A 17,018-nucleotide genomic window follows, 5' to 3' on the forward strand; every position below is an offset into this window, starting at 1 on the left:
TTCTGGTAGGTGTGTAATGGTATCTCTGTGGTTTTAATTTGCAATTCTCTGAAGATTAATGATGTTGAACACTTTAATATCTGCTTATTGTCATTAGTGTATCTTCCTTTATAAAGTGTTTTCTAGGTTTTTTAACTGTGTTGATTTTCTGTATAGAGATGCATTTATTTGTCTGCCATATTGAAGAGAATTCTTAAAGTGTCGTGTAAGGAAATTGTCGATTGACACCTGAATGAAGCAGGGAATAGATAAATTTAAATATTGATATAATTTCAAGCCTCTTTTTTATGCATCTTTGGAAGTGGTTGAATTTTAGCTCTCTATCACCTCCATTTTAATTAGGATTTGAAAATTTTTTCAATATAGCTATTTGGCATTCTCTCTTTTTTTTTCGTGCTTTAGGTGAAAGTTTATAGTGCAAGTTAATTTCTCATTCAAAAATTTATACACATATTGTTTTGTGATATTAGTTGCAATCCCCACAACGTGACAGCACACTCCTCCTTTCTACCGCGGGTTGGCTGTGTCCATTTGACCAGTTCCTATCCCTTCCTGCCTTCTCATCCTGCTTTTGGACAGGAGCTGCCCATTTGGTCTCGTATATCTGATTGAACTAATAAGCACATTCCTAACATGTATTATTTTTTGTTTTATAGTCCTGTCTGATCTTTGTCTGAAGAGTGGGCTTTGGGAATGGTTTTGGCTCTGGGTTAACAGTGCATCGGGGGGCCATAGTTTTGGGGATTCCTGCAGTCTCTGTCAGACTATTAAGTCTGGTCTTTTTACGTGAATTTGAGTTCTGTTCTACATTTTTCTTCTGCTCTGTCCGGGACTCTCTGTTGTGTTCCCTATCAGGGCGGTCATTGGTGGTAGCCGGGCACCATCTAGTTCTTCTGGTCTCAGGCCAGTGGAGTCTCTAGATAAGGTGCATGTTACAATAGCTGACTCATAACTGATATTCAACAAAATTAGTTCCCTTTTCTCTCATAAAACCTAATAATAGGGGTATTAGTACTGATCTGTTGATTCAGTGTACATATGTCTGTATGTCTGTCTGTGAAACAAGTTTTACAAATCAGTACCTACATGTACTGTTTGAGATGCACTATTTTCTATCCCATTCCACTTCGTCTCTTCTTTGATATTTTACAAAGTTGGTTTTCTGGAACATTGATAGGTCAACTGAGAAGGGGTGGGAGTAATCAGCTTGGGTGGGGAGGAGTATTTTTATCACTGACATAGTTTAGATTCCTGGCACCCGGTGATAATAAAAAGCAGACTAACTTTAAGTCAGTTTAATTATTGTTTTTAAATTCTCTGTAGACAATGCACCGCATCATTGCCTGCACCAGAATAGACCTCTCCCACTGCTCTGCACTTGGTATGCCGCTGGGTCCATAGTTTGAAAAACAAATATTATGATTTGTATGGAACTGCTGAAGCTTGTATTGAACAGCAAATCCTGTGATTTATTTAACTTCTGCTAAGAGCTAAAATGCTCATTTTCAGCTGCTACATGGAATTTTCAAATATGTATACAGGCAGTCCCTGGGTTATGAACGAGATTCATTCCTAACTGTGCCTTGAAGTCAGAGTTGTAAGTCAGTAACAGGTGCATATGTTTCTTACTTAAGCGCAAGAAAAAGCCTTTCAGTGATTCAAAAGCTGCACATACAGCAAATTAAAGTGATCGTATTGAGGAATTTGTTACAAGTAGGGGTTGGTTCAGTTCTTTCAAAGTGAGGGCAAATTTACATAACATTAAAGGGCAGGTAGAGTTGTCTGTAAGTCGGATGTTTGTAACCCAGGAACTGCCTTACTTTAATTTGCATGTAAAAAAAGTATACAAAGATTTTTCTATGCTGGCCAACTTGGAGAATTTTCATATGTAGTAAAGAGTGAAAAATAAATACGCCAGTAGCAGTTTGATAATTAAAGAACATGTTTAAGAACAAGCTTTTCATCTTTGAAGATGAGGAATTTGGTAGTTCAGAAGAAGCTTAATGATGATTTACTGGTTTTGCTTGGATTATTGCTCAAGGAAATGCGTTCACTTATTTGAGGATTTGTAATGAGATTACAAAATTATTTCTCCACACTTTAAGTTGATATTACAGAAATAACAATTTCTTTTTTAGGTTGTAAGAATAATTGTTATTGTATACTCTCCCATAAAAATGAAATAAAGCTAGAAAGTATAAAAAAGAATATAAGTCACCTGTGATCTCACTCCCCAGAAATAGTATTGCTGTTAACTTTTTAGCTTATATATTTCAAACTATTTCATAAACAAGCTCATGTTCTTACAAAATGAAATGATACTGTTAATCCTTTTTTTTGTAATTTTTCTGTTATGTATCATGGTCACGTTTACATTATGTCTTAGTAGCTGTATGGCAGAGTTGGAAAACTTTTTATTAAAGGATAAGATAATAAATATTTTAGCCTGGGGGCCTTATGGTCTCTGTCACAACCATTCAGCTCTGCCATTGTAGCAGGCAACAGCCATAGACTTACGTAAACTAATGGGCATGGCTGTATTCCAATAAAAATTTATTTACAAAAATTGACTGTAGTTTGCTGACCCCTGCTATATAGTATCCCAGTATGTGAATATATTTTAATTTGTTTATCCCTGCGCCTAATTAATATTTAGATTGCTTCCAGTATTTTACTACTATAAGTAACACTGCAGTGAACATCCTTGAACATATACATTTGTACACTTGTTCAGTTCTCTTTTTATGACAATTTCTAGGAGCACAATTGTTGCCTCCAAGCATCACTAATCTGCTTTCTGTCATTATAGGTTAGTTTCCATATTCTAGCGTTTTATACACGTGGAATTACACAGTATGTGCTTTTTCTTTGTCTAGCTTCTTTTACTCAGTATACTTATATGAGACTCAGCCGTGTTGTGTGTATCAATAGTTTGTTCTTTTTATTGCTAAGAGTTACTCCATTGTATGGATATGCCACAATTGTTTATCCATTCACCTATTGGTAGCCGTTTGGGTTGTTTCCAAATTTTGGCAACTTCAAATAAAGCTACCATGACCATTCCTTTCATTTTTCTTTTTAATTTTAAGATACAGTTTATCATACAGAAAATTTTCATTTCTGTATAGTCAAATATGTCAGTTTTTTTCCTTTGAGAATTGGATTTTGCTTAGGCCATGTGCATGCACACACGCACACACACCCACATTGAAAAAATTCTCCCCATTTTCTTCTAATACTTTTGTAGTTTAGTTTTACCTTTTGATCTTCGATCCTCTTGGAATATATTTTTGTGATAGGAAGAGAGCAATCTGTATTTTACCAAATGGATTGCCAGTTGCCAGAACACTCTTCTTTCCCCTAGTTGTTTGAAATATCACTTCTGTGTAATCTGATTTCCTATTCTAGAAATCTGGGTCTTATTTCTAGACTCTATTGATCAGTGTGTCTATTTCTACATCAATGCCATACTGTTTCAGTTATTGATGTTTTGAGATTTCATTAAGAGGATCCCTTTTCAATGTTCTTTTTGAAAAAAATTTTTAAACATTTTACTTCTAGATAAACTTGGGAATTAACGTGTCAAAGTTTATTAAAATTTCTGTTGGGATATTAAGTGGCATTCTGTTGAATTCATGGGTTAATTTTGAAGGAATTGTGATTGACATTTTTATAAAGTCAAGTTTTCCCAGCCAGATGTACGTATGTCTCTTCACTTTTATTATTTTTAATTAAAAATTTCTAGTAATTAATATGTGCAGGTTAAAAATATATGGAAAAATATTACCCCTTTATCCCAGTTGCCCTCTACAGAAGCATTTATTTTTTATGTATTCCCTCCAGATGTATTCTATGCCTTTTCAAGCAAATATACTTGCAAAAATAGTGTAAAGATATAAAAAGCAATCTTAGAGATTGTCATCAGGAGCAGATCCCGCTTTTGTGGGGCCTGGAGTGAGAACTGTTTTGGAGGCCTTGGGTAAGAAAATGAATACCAAAATTAGGTGCAAAATGATTAGTTATTCAGAATGAGAAATCACAACAAGTTAGTTTTTTAAAAGCTGATAAACACTACAAACATCACAAAAATCCAGAAAAACAACATTTTTATTAATTTCCTTACTCTTGTAGTATTTGTTTTGGCTGCATTTTATTTGACTGACTCTGCATATGTCAATTTTTTTTTTTTTGTGGTAAATACATATGTAATAAAACCTTTCCCACTTCACCAGTCTTCACGTGTACAGTTTAGTGACATTAATTATATTTATCATGTTGTTCAACCATGACCCTTATCTGTTCCCAAATTGTACCCTCACCTTTAACAGAAGCTCAGTGTCCCCTAAGCACTGAGTCCTGCTTTCCCCCTCTTCTCACCCACCCCAGGTAACAACTAATAAACTTTGGTAGATTTTGCAAGTCATTTTCTGTAGAGAGAATAGAAAGCTAATTTGGCCTTTTCTCCCAGTGCTTAGGGTATGTTCATGTGAATGTGACCTTTGTTTCTCAGTGTTGGGTCTTGTCAGTCCAGTGAGAAGAAGGAATATTCCTGGAAGCTATCTGATACGGACACAGCTAGCCATAGCTTACGTATACACAGAAATAATGGCAAACCACATAGATACATCTGGCTAAACCCACTGAAAGTTTCTGTAGCTCAACTTCCTCTTCACTTCCCTTGATTACAAAAATGCCTTCAGCTGCTCCACCACCATCTGACATGCTGGAAGACAGAATGGAAGAGGCAGCAGTCTTAATGGATTGTGGATAAAATAAATAGCTTACTATTTGGGATTCCCAGTGTTTTGCTACTTCATGCAATGACAGGGAATGTCCTCATGTCATTATGCAAACGTGCAAGTATATCTGTTGAATGAATCCTGGAGGTTAAATTGATGGATCAAAGAGTATGTGCAATTTAAATTTTTATAGATACTGCTAAATTTCCCTTAAAAGACCCTAAAAAAGATTGGGTCAGTTTATATCTCCAACAAAATATACGAGAATGCCTATTTCTCCTATTCATGTCAACCTAAGAGACAAACAATAATATCTTGGAATTTTAACTTGCATATTTCTTATATGGTTGAGGGTTCAGTATCTTTTCATATATTTAGAAATTCTGTGTATTTTTTGTGTACCGTCTATTCATATCCTGTGCTCATTTTTTCCTTAGTAATTTATTGGAACTTCTATATTTTAAGTAAATTGGACATTTTCCCCGTTTGCTATTTGTCTTTTTACTTTGTTTATGATGGTTTTTTTTTATCATGCACAATTTTTATTTTTTATGTAGTCCAGTATATTTATCTTTTGTGGCTTTGGGGTTTGTGTCATACTTGGACCTTTCTCCAAGATTACAAAAAAGTTATTTGTTTTCTTCTAGTGCTTTTATGGGTCTTTTCCTCTTTTTTTAACCATTAAATCTTTAATATATATGGAATTTATTTTGGTCTCAGGAGTAAGGTATAGATTTAACGTTATTCTTTTCTAGCTGGCTATACAGTTTCTAGGATTATTTATCAAGTTGTGCACCGCCCCCCCCATCATATGGGAATTTCATACATATTTACGTCTATATTTGGCCTCCTCCATTCTTTTAGATTTTCTTTTATATCCTAAACATGAAACCTTAGTAAATTTTCATAGTTTTCTTCTTAACAGTTTACGCTTTCCTTGTTAGGTGTGTATCTATTTTATAGTTATTGTGAATTACATTTTTAAATTACATTTTCTAATTTTTGGGATATATAAGAAAATGAGTGACAGTGAAAAAGTATGTCATTTACTGTGCTGCTTTACCAAAATGTCTTATTTAGTTGTAGTAGCTTTTCAGTTTATTCTTCTGGCTTTTCTTTCTTTTTTAAATTACATACAAGCAATGCAACACCATTGTCAAAGAATCAAACTATACGAGTAAATCTCCTCCTTCATTGCCCCTTCCCCATTCCCACCCCTTTCCTCATAGGTAACCATTGTCATCGGTTTAATGTGTATACTTCCGGATTTTTTTTAAAGCGTTTATACACAGGACATATAGAAATACATTGTTTTTCATTAACTTACAGGATCATACCATCTGCATTGCTCTGCAGATTGTTTTTTACTTTTCTGTCTAGATTTTTCCATGTTTGTACATATAGGACTGTATTTAAATGATCAAAAGCAGTGCTCATCAAACTTTAATGTGCATATGAATCAATCACCTAGAGATCTTGTTAAAATGCTGGTTCTGATTCAGAGGGCCTGGGGTGAGGCCAGAGATTCTGTATTTCTAACAAGATCCTAGATGATGCCAATGTGGTTTGTCCGAGAGGACACTTCGAGCAGAAATGCTGTAACATATTCCTCAATTAGATGTACCATAAAAAAAAAAAAAAAACCAAACCTGTCATCATCAAGTCGTTTCCAACTCATAGCGACCCTATAGGACAGAGTAGAACTGCCCCCACAGGGTTTCCAAGGAGCAGCTGGTGGATTTGAACTGTTGACCTTTTGGTTAGTAGCTGAACTCTTTAACCACTGCACCACCAGAGCTCCAGATGCACCATAGTTTGTTATCCTGTGGCTGAAAACGTTGAGCTTTTCCCCCCACCACAAATAGTACATCAGTGCACGTTGGAATTTCTCTGTAAGAGGTAGATTTTCTTGACTGTTCTAAGTAGACGTTCATTGCCATAGTGTGTGGGGGGGTGGGGAAGGATTTCTTCAACCTCACTTCTGTATTGTAATTTCTTTTATTTCATTGCATTAGTTGGGACCTCCCGTGCGATGTTGAATAGTGATTATCTGATGGGAATCTAAAATTGGTACAGCCTTTGGTAGTATTTATCAAAGTTTCAAATATGATAACACCCTGACCTAGTTATTCCTTCTAGGAACCTGGTCTTCTGAAATGCTTGCGCATGTGTACAAAGATACATGTACAAGGCTACATATTACAGCCTTCGCTGTAATAGCAAAATTAAAAGCAACCTTAAATGTCCATTAGTTGGAGAATGATTAAATAAAATGTGGCAGTCATACTGTGGACCACTGTGTTCCTACTTTATAAAAAGTAGCTACGTATTTCACTGATACGTAAAATTAAGAGAGAAACACAAATTGCAGAATAGTATTCATTGCTTGATCTAGTTTATATTTTTTTTAAAAAAATTCTCTTTCTCTGTGTGTGTAATGTGTTTGAAATACAGAGAAGAAGTTTGGAAGGTTCTAACACCAAAAGTATTAATAGTGATTATTTCTGGGGAGGGGAGTGATACTGATAGGTGGCTTGGGGATTAGTAAAGACGGGGCTTTTATGTTTTCTGTATCCTTTATGCCTTCTATACTGAGTACTTACTCAACTTCTTAAATTTGAAAATGATGAAAAGGAAAGTAGAGAGAAGGAGGGAGCCCTAGTGGCACAGTGGTTAACAGCTACCGGCATGCTATGGCTGCTAACCGAAAGGTTGACAGTTCGAATCCACCAGCTACTCCTTGGAAACCCTATGGAGTGGTTCTTCTCGGTCCTATAGGGTCACTATGACTCAGAATTGACTCAGTGGCTGTGGGTTTTTGGTTTGGTATAGAGAGAAGGAGAAGAGAAAGAAAAAACTCTCAGTCAACAGAAAGAAGCAACTGATAAAAAGCAGGGAGCAGATACTCTAAACCATACAATAGTCAATAAAATTTTCTTAAATATGCAATATGTGAACATGATGAAATTCAGATAGTGCAGAAGCATGATGACAAGTCACTGCCCGTCTTTTCCCGTTTGCCTGTTTCCGAGTTATCCTCCTGGATAACTAGTGGGCCACTTATCTGTATGTTCTTCTATGCATCAGTATTAATTAATATCTCTTTCTTTTGAGTTTGCATCCAAATACACTGCATCTTTTTTTTTTAAAGCATTTTACCTTTCTGTCTTACTTTACAGCTTATTAAGGACATGTCTTTATTATCCTTTTATCTCGTGTAGTATCCCCTACAATGTCTTTGTAGCTTGGTAGTTGATCATTAAATATTTGCTTAGTGATGGACCAAATGAATGAATTCTGTAGCCCTTGAAGTCACAGAATTGAGGAGCTCCCTCTGTGTATGTATAAAATTGTGATGATGTGTACAGCCATCTCCTTTAGTGACCCCGTAATGTGGGATTCTTAAGGAGCCCTGGTGGCATACTGGTTAAAGTGATCGACTGCTAACCAAGAGGTTGGCAGTTTAAAACCACCAGTGGCTCCACAGAAGAAAGATGTGGCAGTCTGCTTCCATAGACATTTACAGCCTTGATAACCCTGTGGGGTCACTATGAGTCGGAATCACCTGGACAGCAGTGGGTTTTTGGTCTGGGAATGTGGGGTTCTTGTTGGTGTGACTGAGTATCATCTGGGAGAGCTTGTTAAAAATGTGGATTTTGTAGCCCCACCTTTTGGGAATTTTCCAACTTGAGGTGTGGTGAACATTGTTCTGAGAATCTCTGCAAGTAGTCTGTGTAGCTCACTTGGAGAAACACTGCCTTAAGGCATTTGTATGCTGCTATAAGACTGGAGGCAGAGTTGCAAGTTGAGTTCAGCTATTTGGAGAGCATTTCTAATGTACTTAACAGTGCCAGGTTAAAGTAATCAACCTTGAGGCACCCACACAGTCTGTATCTAGATGAGGTATGCAGTTAGTGTTCATGATAACGTTTGGGACATCAAGCAAAGATTATTAAGCATATTCAATCTTGTTAAGAAAGGGGAGCCTATAATTTAGTAAAAGCTTTTGTGGATTCTACAAAATAATAATAGTAAAAAGAATATATAGAGCATAGTTTCTCAAATTTAAGTATTTAAAGGGCCCTAAAACCTTAAGTTTGAGAAACATCGCATTAGAGTTAAATGCTGCGATCACAGAGCCAACTTGTTAACATAAACACAAATGTGGATGCTGAAATTACATGCTTATTAAGATTTTATGTTACATACAGTTAAAAGCGAAATTTAAAACACATGCAGAAAACTCAAGGACACCCAAGAATAAATAGATTTATGAACCGCTATTGGAGAAACAATGGTAAACAACATTGAATCCTCGAGAAACTTGGGAATCCTTTGAAAATTCTTATCCTGGACACCTAATTCTCTGGTAGTGCTGATTAATGGAATTTTTAAAATTCAAGTGACTATTCCTTCAACAAATATGTATTGAATTCCCTTTAAGGTTTAGACCGCTGGGGTTTCTGTGGAAATTAGGGCACTGATGGGATAAGAATGGGGAGGAGATATGGGGACCAGTGGATCGGGGATAGCTTCTCAAAGGAAATGCTTTTAATTAAGATCTGAAGGATGAGTACCTGTTAGCTGAGTTGGGAAGAGGGTTAAGGAAAGATGGTGAGACTGGAGCTAGGGGTGTGGGAGTGGGAGGATAGAAATATAACTGAAGTTGTGTGGCAACTTTGTCATTAAGTGTTGCTTCACTGTTAAGATTTCACCTGTGTCTCACTTAAAATTTCACCTGTTTGACCTAGTCACCCTTGTTGGAACAGGAAGCTTTCTCAAGAAATGTTGGAGTGTTCTAATGTATTTTTGCTTTGTTATTTGAACCAATACATATAGGAGATTTCTGATTAAACTGTCAAACAGCATCCTTGAAGGGATTCCATGCTATTAAATGCTTGGCTTTTATTTGTTGGTTTTTTGTTTTTGTTTTTTAATGAAGAACTTAGGTGTAATTTTGTGAATGATAGAACAGAGTCTGCTGCAAGTGTGCAGTTTAACATAAAATGGACAAAAGTGCTTTTTATTTTTCTACTTAAAGAGCTTTTTAAGACTTTCAATGCATAAGCCTTCAAAATCGAACAATAGAAACTCCAACAGTTCAGAGCTAATGTGAACGAAAACTATTATAACCCTCCAAATCATGGCATAATAAAGCAACCTTGCAACATTGATGTTGGCTCCATATTATTTTCTGTTTGAATTGAGTGGCAATTTTGCATTGTGTAGCAGTAATGGAATTAAATGATGTTTCTAGTAAAAATTTTGCAAGTATAATATGTTTTAGTATTAAATTCTACTTGTGCATTTAGCAATTAAAATTATTCTTGTAATGATGATGGCATTAGAAGGGATAGGGAACTGTCAAAGAGGATTTGAAGCTTAATTATCTCTTTGGTAATGAAATGCATAATCTTCCCTTACAGTACTTATTTTCTTATGGTAATTGACTCATTTGCTCTCTGGTTATCAATTTAACTTCCCAACCACAAACATCTGTTCTTACATTGTGTTTAATTGGTGTGAATGCTATCTACAGAATAGTTAAAATCCAGAGAACATTTTAAAGGCATTATTTTATAATTTATGAAAGGAAAAGTAAATGGATAAGCTTTGTTTTGATGATTTTTGTCCAATAGTCTTTGAAAGTCTATTTACTAAAAATACATACTAAAATTATATTAATTAGAATTTATCTTTTTAAAGAGGATTTTGCTGTGTTTTCCAGAATTATTTACTCTGCCTTAAGGGGAGCCTCAGTCCTTTAGATTCAAGGAATATGTCAATTCCTTGGAAACACAGTATCATAGTGATTAAGAATATAGAGTTTGAAGGTAGTAGAAAAAATGGTTTAGTATGTTACTGTCTAATCTAAAGTAGAGGGGTGGGGATAAATTAGGTGTGTACATCTGTGTATGTGTTTGCTTATATTTTTAAAAATGGAAGGATAAACCATAAAAATATTTTAAATGATTACCTATAGGGGAAGGGCAGGGCCTAGAGGTAGGAAAGGGATTAAAAGCTAGACTTGTTTAAATATACCTTGTTTTGTAGATTTAAAATTTTATAAAGCAGTTCCTGAAAATGGAAAGTAAAATGAAAAAATGATTGTAAATGTCAGTTCAGTTGGTAGTATAGCCACACAGAAAGTTGCTATTCCAAGTGAATTTTAAAGAGTAAGTGGACTACACATACCTAGTGGAATATACTTTAAGGACAAAAAGAAGTGTAAAATCTTTCAACTGTTTTTTCTTAAATTGTTGGTGGAAATGTTGGTATTGTTATTCTGAGACTAAACAAACAAACAAAAAAGCCCATTGCCATCGAGTCGATTCTAACTCATAGCGACCCTATAGGACAGAGTAGAACTGCCCCATCGAGTTTCCAAGGAGCAGCTGGTGGATTCAGACTGCTGACCTTTTGGTTAGCAGCCAAGTTCTTAACTACACCCCAGGACTCCATTCTGAGACTACTGAGTGTAAAATAAATAAGTTATTATGTTAGTGTCTTTGAGGACAGAGATTTTTAGCTCGAGAGAAAGGTTCTGCTAAAACCTGTAGTCCTGATTTTAATGAGAAATATCTCTGTGAAATCATGATGAATTTTATATTAAAAAGTACATTATTCCCAGCTTTGTCCACAAAAAAAAAAAAGCCTAAAAACAGTGATCAGGAGTGACTAAAGACCACTAAGGTCATGTCAAAAACGACTTAGGAGCCAGCTAACTTGATGAGGCTTCCTTGGTCAAAGATGGGATAATTTGAGCATCAGAAGAATAATAACTTCAGTGGATTGAAATAAATAAAACATATTTTAACACAAATAATTGATGAGAGATTTATCTCTTTATAGAAGGAGTGATAGAGTGAGATATTATCATTGTGCAAAAAAAAAAAAGAATATTGCCATTTTGCAACTTCTGATAAGCAATGATCATCAAGAGCTGTTAACAGTACAAAAAGAGAGATAGTTACACATTAGGAACCTCCTGATGGAGGGACATGGCACTGCCTATGAGGTGGTCTTCAAAAAAAAAAGGAAGAAAAAAAGAAAAACCTGACTCAAATCAAGCCTCTACATTTAACTGCCAGTTTATAGGAAGAATATGTTAAACACCACCATGGGGGTGCAGTCAGCAAGACAGACTGCACAAAACTTTACAGGATAAATGGCTTGATTTCTTCCATAAATTACAAAGTAAGATAAGAGATAAAGGAGGGAACGCATAGATTAAAGGAAACTTAAGAAACAAATTAATTAATACCAATGTATGCACCTTGTCTGCCCAATTCAAATAAAATAAGTAAATTTTAAAAACATAGACCAGTTAGTGAAATGTGAATACCCTGTTGCCATTGAGTTGGTTCTGACTCATAGTGACCCTACAGGACAGAGTAGAACTGCCCCACAGGATTTCCGAGGCTATAAATCTTTACAAAAGCAGACTACCATGCCACATCTTTCTCCCGTGGAGGGGCTGGTGGGTTCAAACCAGTAACCCTTCAGTTAACAGCCAGACACATTAACCAGGGCTCCTGAATACTGACTGCGTAATTGCTGATTTTAAGGAATCTTGTTGACTTGAATGGTTGAGTGGGCATCCTGATGACGGTATTGTGGTTATATTTAGAAATGAGAGTTATTGTTTTGTAGAGATACATAAGTATTTATATAAGAAATAATATGGTAACTAGGATTTGCTTCAAAATAACTGGGGACAGGCGAGGGTGGGTTGGGGTGTAGATGAAACAGTATTGGCCATGAGTTGATAATTGTTAAAGGGAGGTGACAGGTATGTGGGGCTTTATTATTCTCTTCTATAGAATAAGTTTTTTTTTTTTTTTAAAAAAAAAAAAAAAAGGTTTGGAGCCAGACTGCCTAGGTTCAAAATCCAGATCTCACTGACTAAGCTTTGTGACCCTATGAAAGTTACTTAGCCTCTCTGTGTCTGAATGTCATCATTTGTAAATGGAAATAATAATAGTACCTAAATAATAGAGTTGTTGTGAAAGCTAAATGGTGATAAGTGGAAAGCGCTCGTAAATGTTGGTTATTAATTATCATACATTGAAGATATAAACTAAAATCATAAAATCACAATTTGTTATCTTAATGTACTTAGGAATAGCCTAGTTGAGTTCTCTTATTTAGTACAGGAGCAAACTAAAACCTAAGGGTTTGAAATTCATAATCAGTAAAATATCTAGTGGTAGGTCCAGAACTGGACTATAGGTCTTGACTCCCAGTTATTACAACTATCTTACAGTAAATCATTATTGAAGAATATCCAAGTAAACTCACATATCTGGTTCTTGAATAAAAAGACTCAAGATTGCAAATATGTTCATTTTACCTACATCTAAAATTCATTGTAGTTTGAATGAAAACTCCAGGTTGTTCTTGTTTGTCTGTTTGCTTTGAGAAGGAACAGGGACACTTTAAAAATAAGTCTAAATTTCATCTGGGAGAAAAAAACTAAACAAACATGTTAGGAAAATTATGAGGAAATAAAGGAGTAAAAGAAGAGTACTGCTCAACCTAATATTAAAAATATTGTATCATTACAATAATTAAGAGAGTGTGGTTCTGGTCCAGGAATAGACATATCAGTGAAACCAATTAGTATCCAGAAATAGACCCAAGAGTACATAAAATTTTAATGTTAGAACTGACGTTTCAAATCAATTACTCTTTCTAGGACAACTGGACTTGTCATTTAGAGAAATATAAAGCTGGATATTTATATCAGTGAATTCCAGATTGTTTCATAGAAGTACAGGAAGAAAATGTAAATGAATATTTTTATAGTATGGAAGCAGAGAAAGCCTTTGAGTAAGAATAGTAAAATGCAGATGCCTGAAAGGAGAAGACTGATAAATTTTACCACATAAAAATGTAAAACTTTGGTATAACAACAGGTGCCTTAAATTAAAAGACAAAAGAAAAAACCAAGAAGAAATATTGGCAATGTTTATGACACAGAGTTAATAGGTTACTTTATTAGTCAAAGTCCAGTCTGGAGCCAGAAACCACACCAGTAATTTAAACAGGGAAAATTTAATATAAAGAAGCTTTAACTAGTAAGAGGTGTTTAACTACTAAAACAGTTAAACTAGGGTTCTAAAGAACAGAAATAGCAAATATAGGGATCAGTTACTACCCCTAGGGCTGAGAGCAAGAAGCGAAGGAAGAAACAAACTTGGAAGAGGGCCTGCCCCATCAAGGCTGAGAATCAGACCTTGTCGGAGCATGTGTAGCTGCTGCCAAAGGCTGCAGCCATGGACCAAAACTGATCCACAGGAAGTCACCCACTAGACAGCTACAGGCTTGAGCTAGTGTGCAGAAAGCCACCTGCTGGGGTGCCGTGGGCCTGAACTGATGGTGAGCAGGAGGTTTTCCACTGGGGTGCCATAAATCAGAGCTGATATGCTGAAACTGTCCATTGTGATGCTGTGGGTTGGAGCCAGTGTGCAGACAGCCACCCGTTGGAGTGCTGGAGAAACTTGCTAGAGACTGAGTACAGAAACTTGCAGGAGGGAGGATCACTGGGTCCCCCCACCCCCTGCATACCCTCTAGCAGCCACAACATAGGGGCAAGAAGAAGAGCACACCTAACCTGAAAGATAAGCTGTGCTTTGCATTGTCCCCCTGGTGACCCCTATTGACAGATCTAACATTGTACTCACTAGCAACAATTCCCATTCATTATTGCAAAGAAGGGTAGATTTGGAACTGAGAGGCCAGAAATTGATAACCAGCACACTTAATATGTGAGGAATTCTTAGAAACAGATAAGGAAGTTGTGAACACTCTTGTTGAAAAAAATAGGCAGAGTACATGTATAGAAAATTCACAAAAGAAATACAAATGGCTGATCATTGTTTAAAAGGATAGTCAAATTCACTATTAATAATTTCTCTGATTTCATCTTGTTGCACAGACTTACGTTTTCGGTATTCTCCATTACTGAGTGCGTTGCTTCTTAAGATTATACATTCTTCCCTCTTGGTCTCCTACTGTTGTCTGGAGTTCTGCCTGTTACCTGTGCTCTTACTCTTCATTTACCCAAGTTGTGATGCTAGTCTGGACTTCTTCCCAGGGCCTGCCCTAGCCAGTGTAGTAAGACGAGAAAATGTGAAAAAAGGAAAGAAAATTGGAAAGGAGGATGTAAAACAGACTCTACTCACAGACAACATGATTGTCTATGTAGGTAATCCCAGAGAGTCTACCCAAAAGCTACTAGAACTAATGAGTGAGTTCAGCATGACCACAAGATACAAGATCAATATACATAAATCAATTTCATTTCTGTATACTAGCAATGAGCAATTGGAAATTTAAAAAAAAACTAAAGTATTTGAAATACTTAGGGATAAACCTAGCAAAGTATAAGTAAGATTTCCATATCCTAAAAATATGAAATGTTGATAAGGAAATAAAAGATATAAATAAGTGGAAATGAAGACTCAGTATTGTTAAGATGCCAGGTTGCCCCAAATTCAGCACAATCCCAATTAAAATCCCGGCACACTGGGCACATTTTAGCTCAACGATAGAAGGAACTGTTGTTGTCATTGTTGTGATTTAATAGAGCTAGCCTACAGTAGAGCTTGCTGCTTCCTTGTTATTTGAAAATTTCAGGGAGCGGCCAGGAAGACCCTTATCAAGGGTGTTGTATAGGAAATTACACCATTAGGTAGAAAGTTGGACTAGGTGATCTTTGTTGACCCTTTTAATTCAAAATCTTACAAACCTGTTATTTATGTCATCGATTTACAATTCTGGGTCAAGAGGAAAGGGAAATACTAGAATATTCAGAGAGGCTTTTTCAAACATACTTACACTTTTTCCAGAGATGTCACTCACTCTTCCACCTTTAAAAACTATTTCATGTAATGAAGGATGTTACTAATGGGAGTGTGTTCCATGAGTGAAGTATTTTAGGCCTCTAATGTGACATTTATGTTGCATACTTTTTTTTGTCATTCATCAAGCTGACTGAAAAGGAAGATCATCCATCTTCTCAACTCTTTGAATTTTAATTATGGCTTTTCCAAAATGATATAAATCTTAAGAAAATACTCTTTAATATTCATTTTTAGATAGCTTGGCATATTCATATTTTCAGTTTCCTCAACGTAGTTGACTTAGTAGTTATTTCTATACAAGGAGTTAGAGAAACTCGGAAATTATCTTTGTAGTTATTCTTCCAGTTAATTGTACTAGAAAACCAATTTTTAAAGGTATTTTGTACCTAAATTCTAGTTTTTATATGTTTGGTATATACCTTTGCAAAAATATGTGAAGGTATCAGATAATAAGTAAAAATCTGTAAACTTTATGATTTAAAAAAATGGTTGAAATAATGTATAACTGTGTATTTTTATTCTCATTAATATCTTAATTTTTTTCTATTTTAAAGCCCAACCTGAATTCCTGAAGCAACCTGCTAATATATACGCTCACGAATCTATGGATATTGTATTTGAATGTGAAGTGACTGGGAAACCAACTCCAACTGTGAAGTGGGTCAAGAATGGTGATATGGTTATTCCAAGTGATTACTTTAAGATTGTAGTAAGTATTTTTCAAAGGACATTTTATCTCTGAAACTTTTAAATGTAATCACCAAGAGATCAATTTTCTTACGTACACCAGTTTATGTATTGTAAATGAAGGTAGAAAAATTCACATAGAATGTTAACTTATTAGAAAGCTGAGCCCAGAAATATTTCAGTAGCTTATGTAAGGCCACGTAGCAGATCAGTGGCTAATCTAAGTCCAGATCTCCTGACCAACAGTCTAGTACTCTTACTCAGACACACTGGTACCCTTAGTCAAATACGTCTGCCACTATTTTCTGAGTAATGATTTTGTGTGTTTATATATGTGACCAATTGTGGCCTTTAGCTTTCTATTCAAGGAGCAGAAATCTGTACCTTAAAGCATGTATAGCTGGTCCTTTAGGAAAATATATTTAGCTAGTAATGCAACTGAGATAATAAACACTTAGAAAAATAATAAATATTATACAAAACTTAACCAAAAATCATATAACCAAAAACCAAACTCACTGTCATTGAGTCAATTCCAACTCAGAGCGACCCTATAGGACAGAGTAGAACTGCCCCATAAGGTTTCCAAGGAGCAGCTGGTGGGTTTGAACTCCTCACCTGTTGGTTAGCAGCTAAGCTCTTAACCACTGAGCCACCAGAGCTCCTTGTGATGCCTAAACCCTCCCAAAAACCAAACCCGTTGCCGTCAAGTCAATTCCAACTC

The 17,018-nt window shown here is 35.6% G+C and overlaps 1 protein-coding gene across 1 annotated transcript in view; it reads left to right on the top strand.

Annotated features, from left to right (window-relative positions):
* The window catches only part of NEO1 (neogenin 1), a 216,027-nt gene that overhangs the window by 93,968 nt on the left and 105,041 nt on the right, over window positions 1-17,018 (top strand). The window contains exon 6 of the mRNA XM_023729866.1: window positions 16,162-16,316. Within this exon, the coding sequence (XP_023585634.1) occupies window positions 16,162-16,316 (155 nt within the window). The remainder of the gene's footprint in view (window positions 1-16,161; window positions 16,317-17,018) is intronic.

Source organism: Trichechus manatus, unplaced genomic scaffold, assembly GCF_000243295.1.
Source record: "Trichechus manatus latirostris isolate Lorelei unplaced genomic scaffold, TriManLat1.0 scaffold00030, whole genome shotgun sequence".
In the NCBI taxonomy this organism is placed as follows: Eukaryota; Metazoa; Chordata; class Mammalia; order Sirenia; family Trichechidae; genus Trichechus; species Trichechus manatus.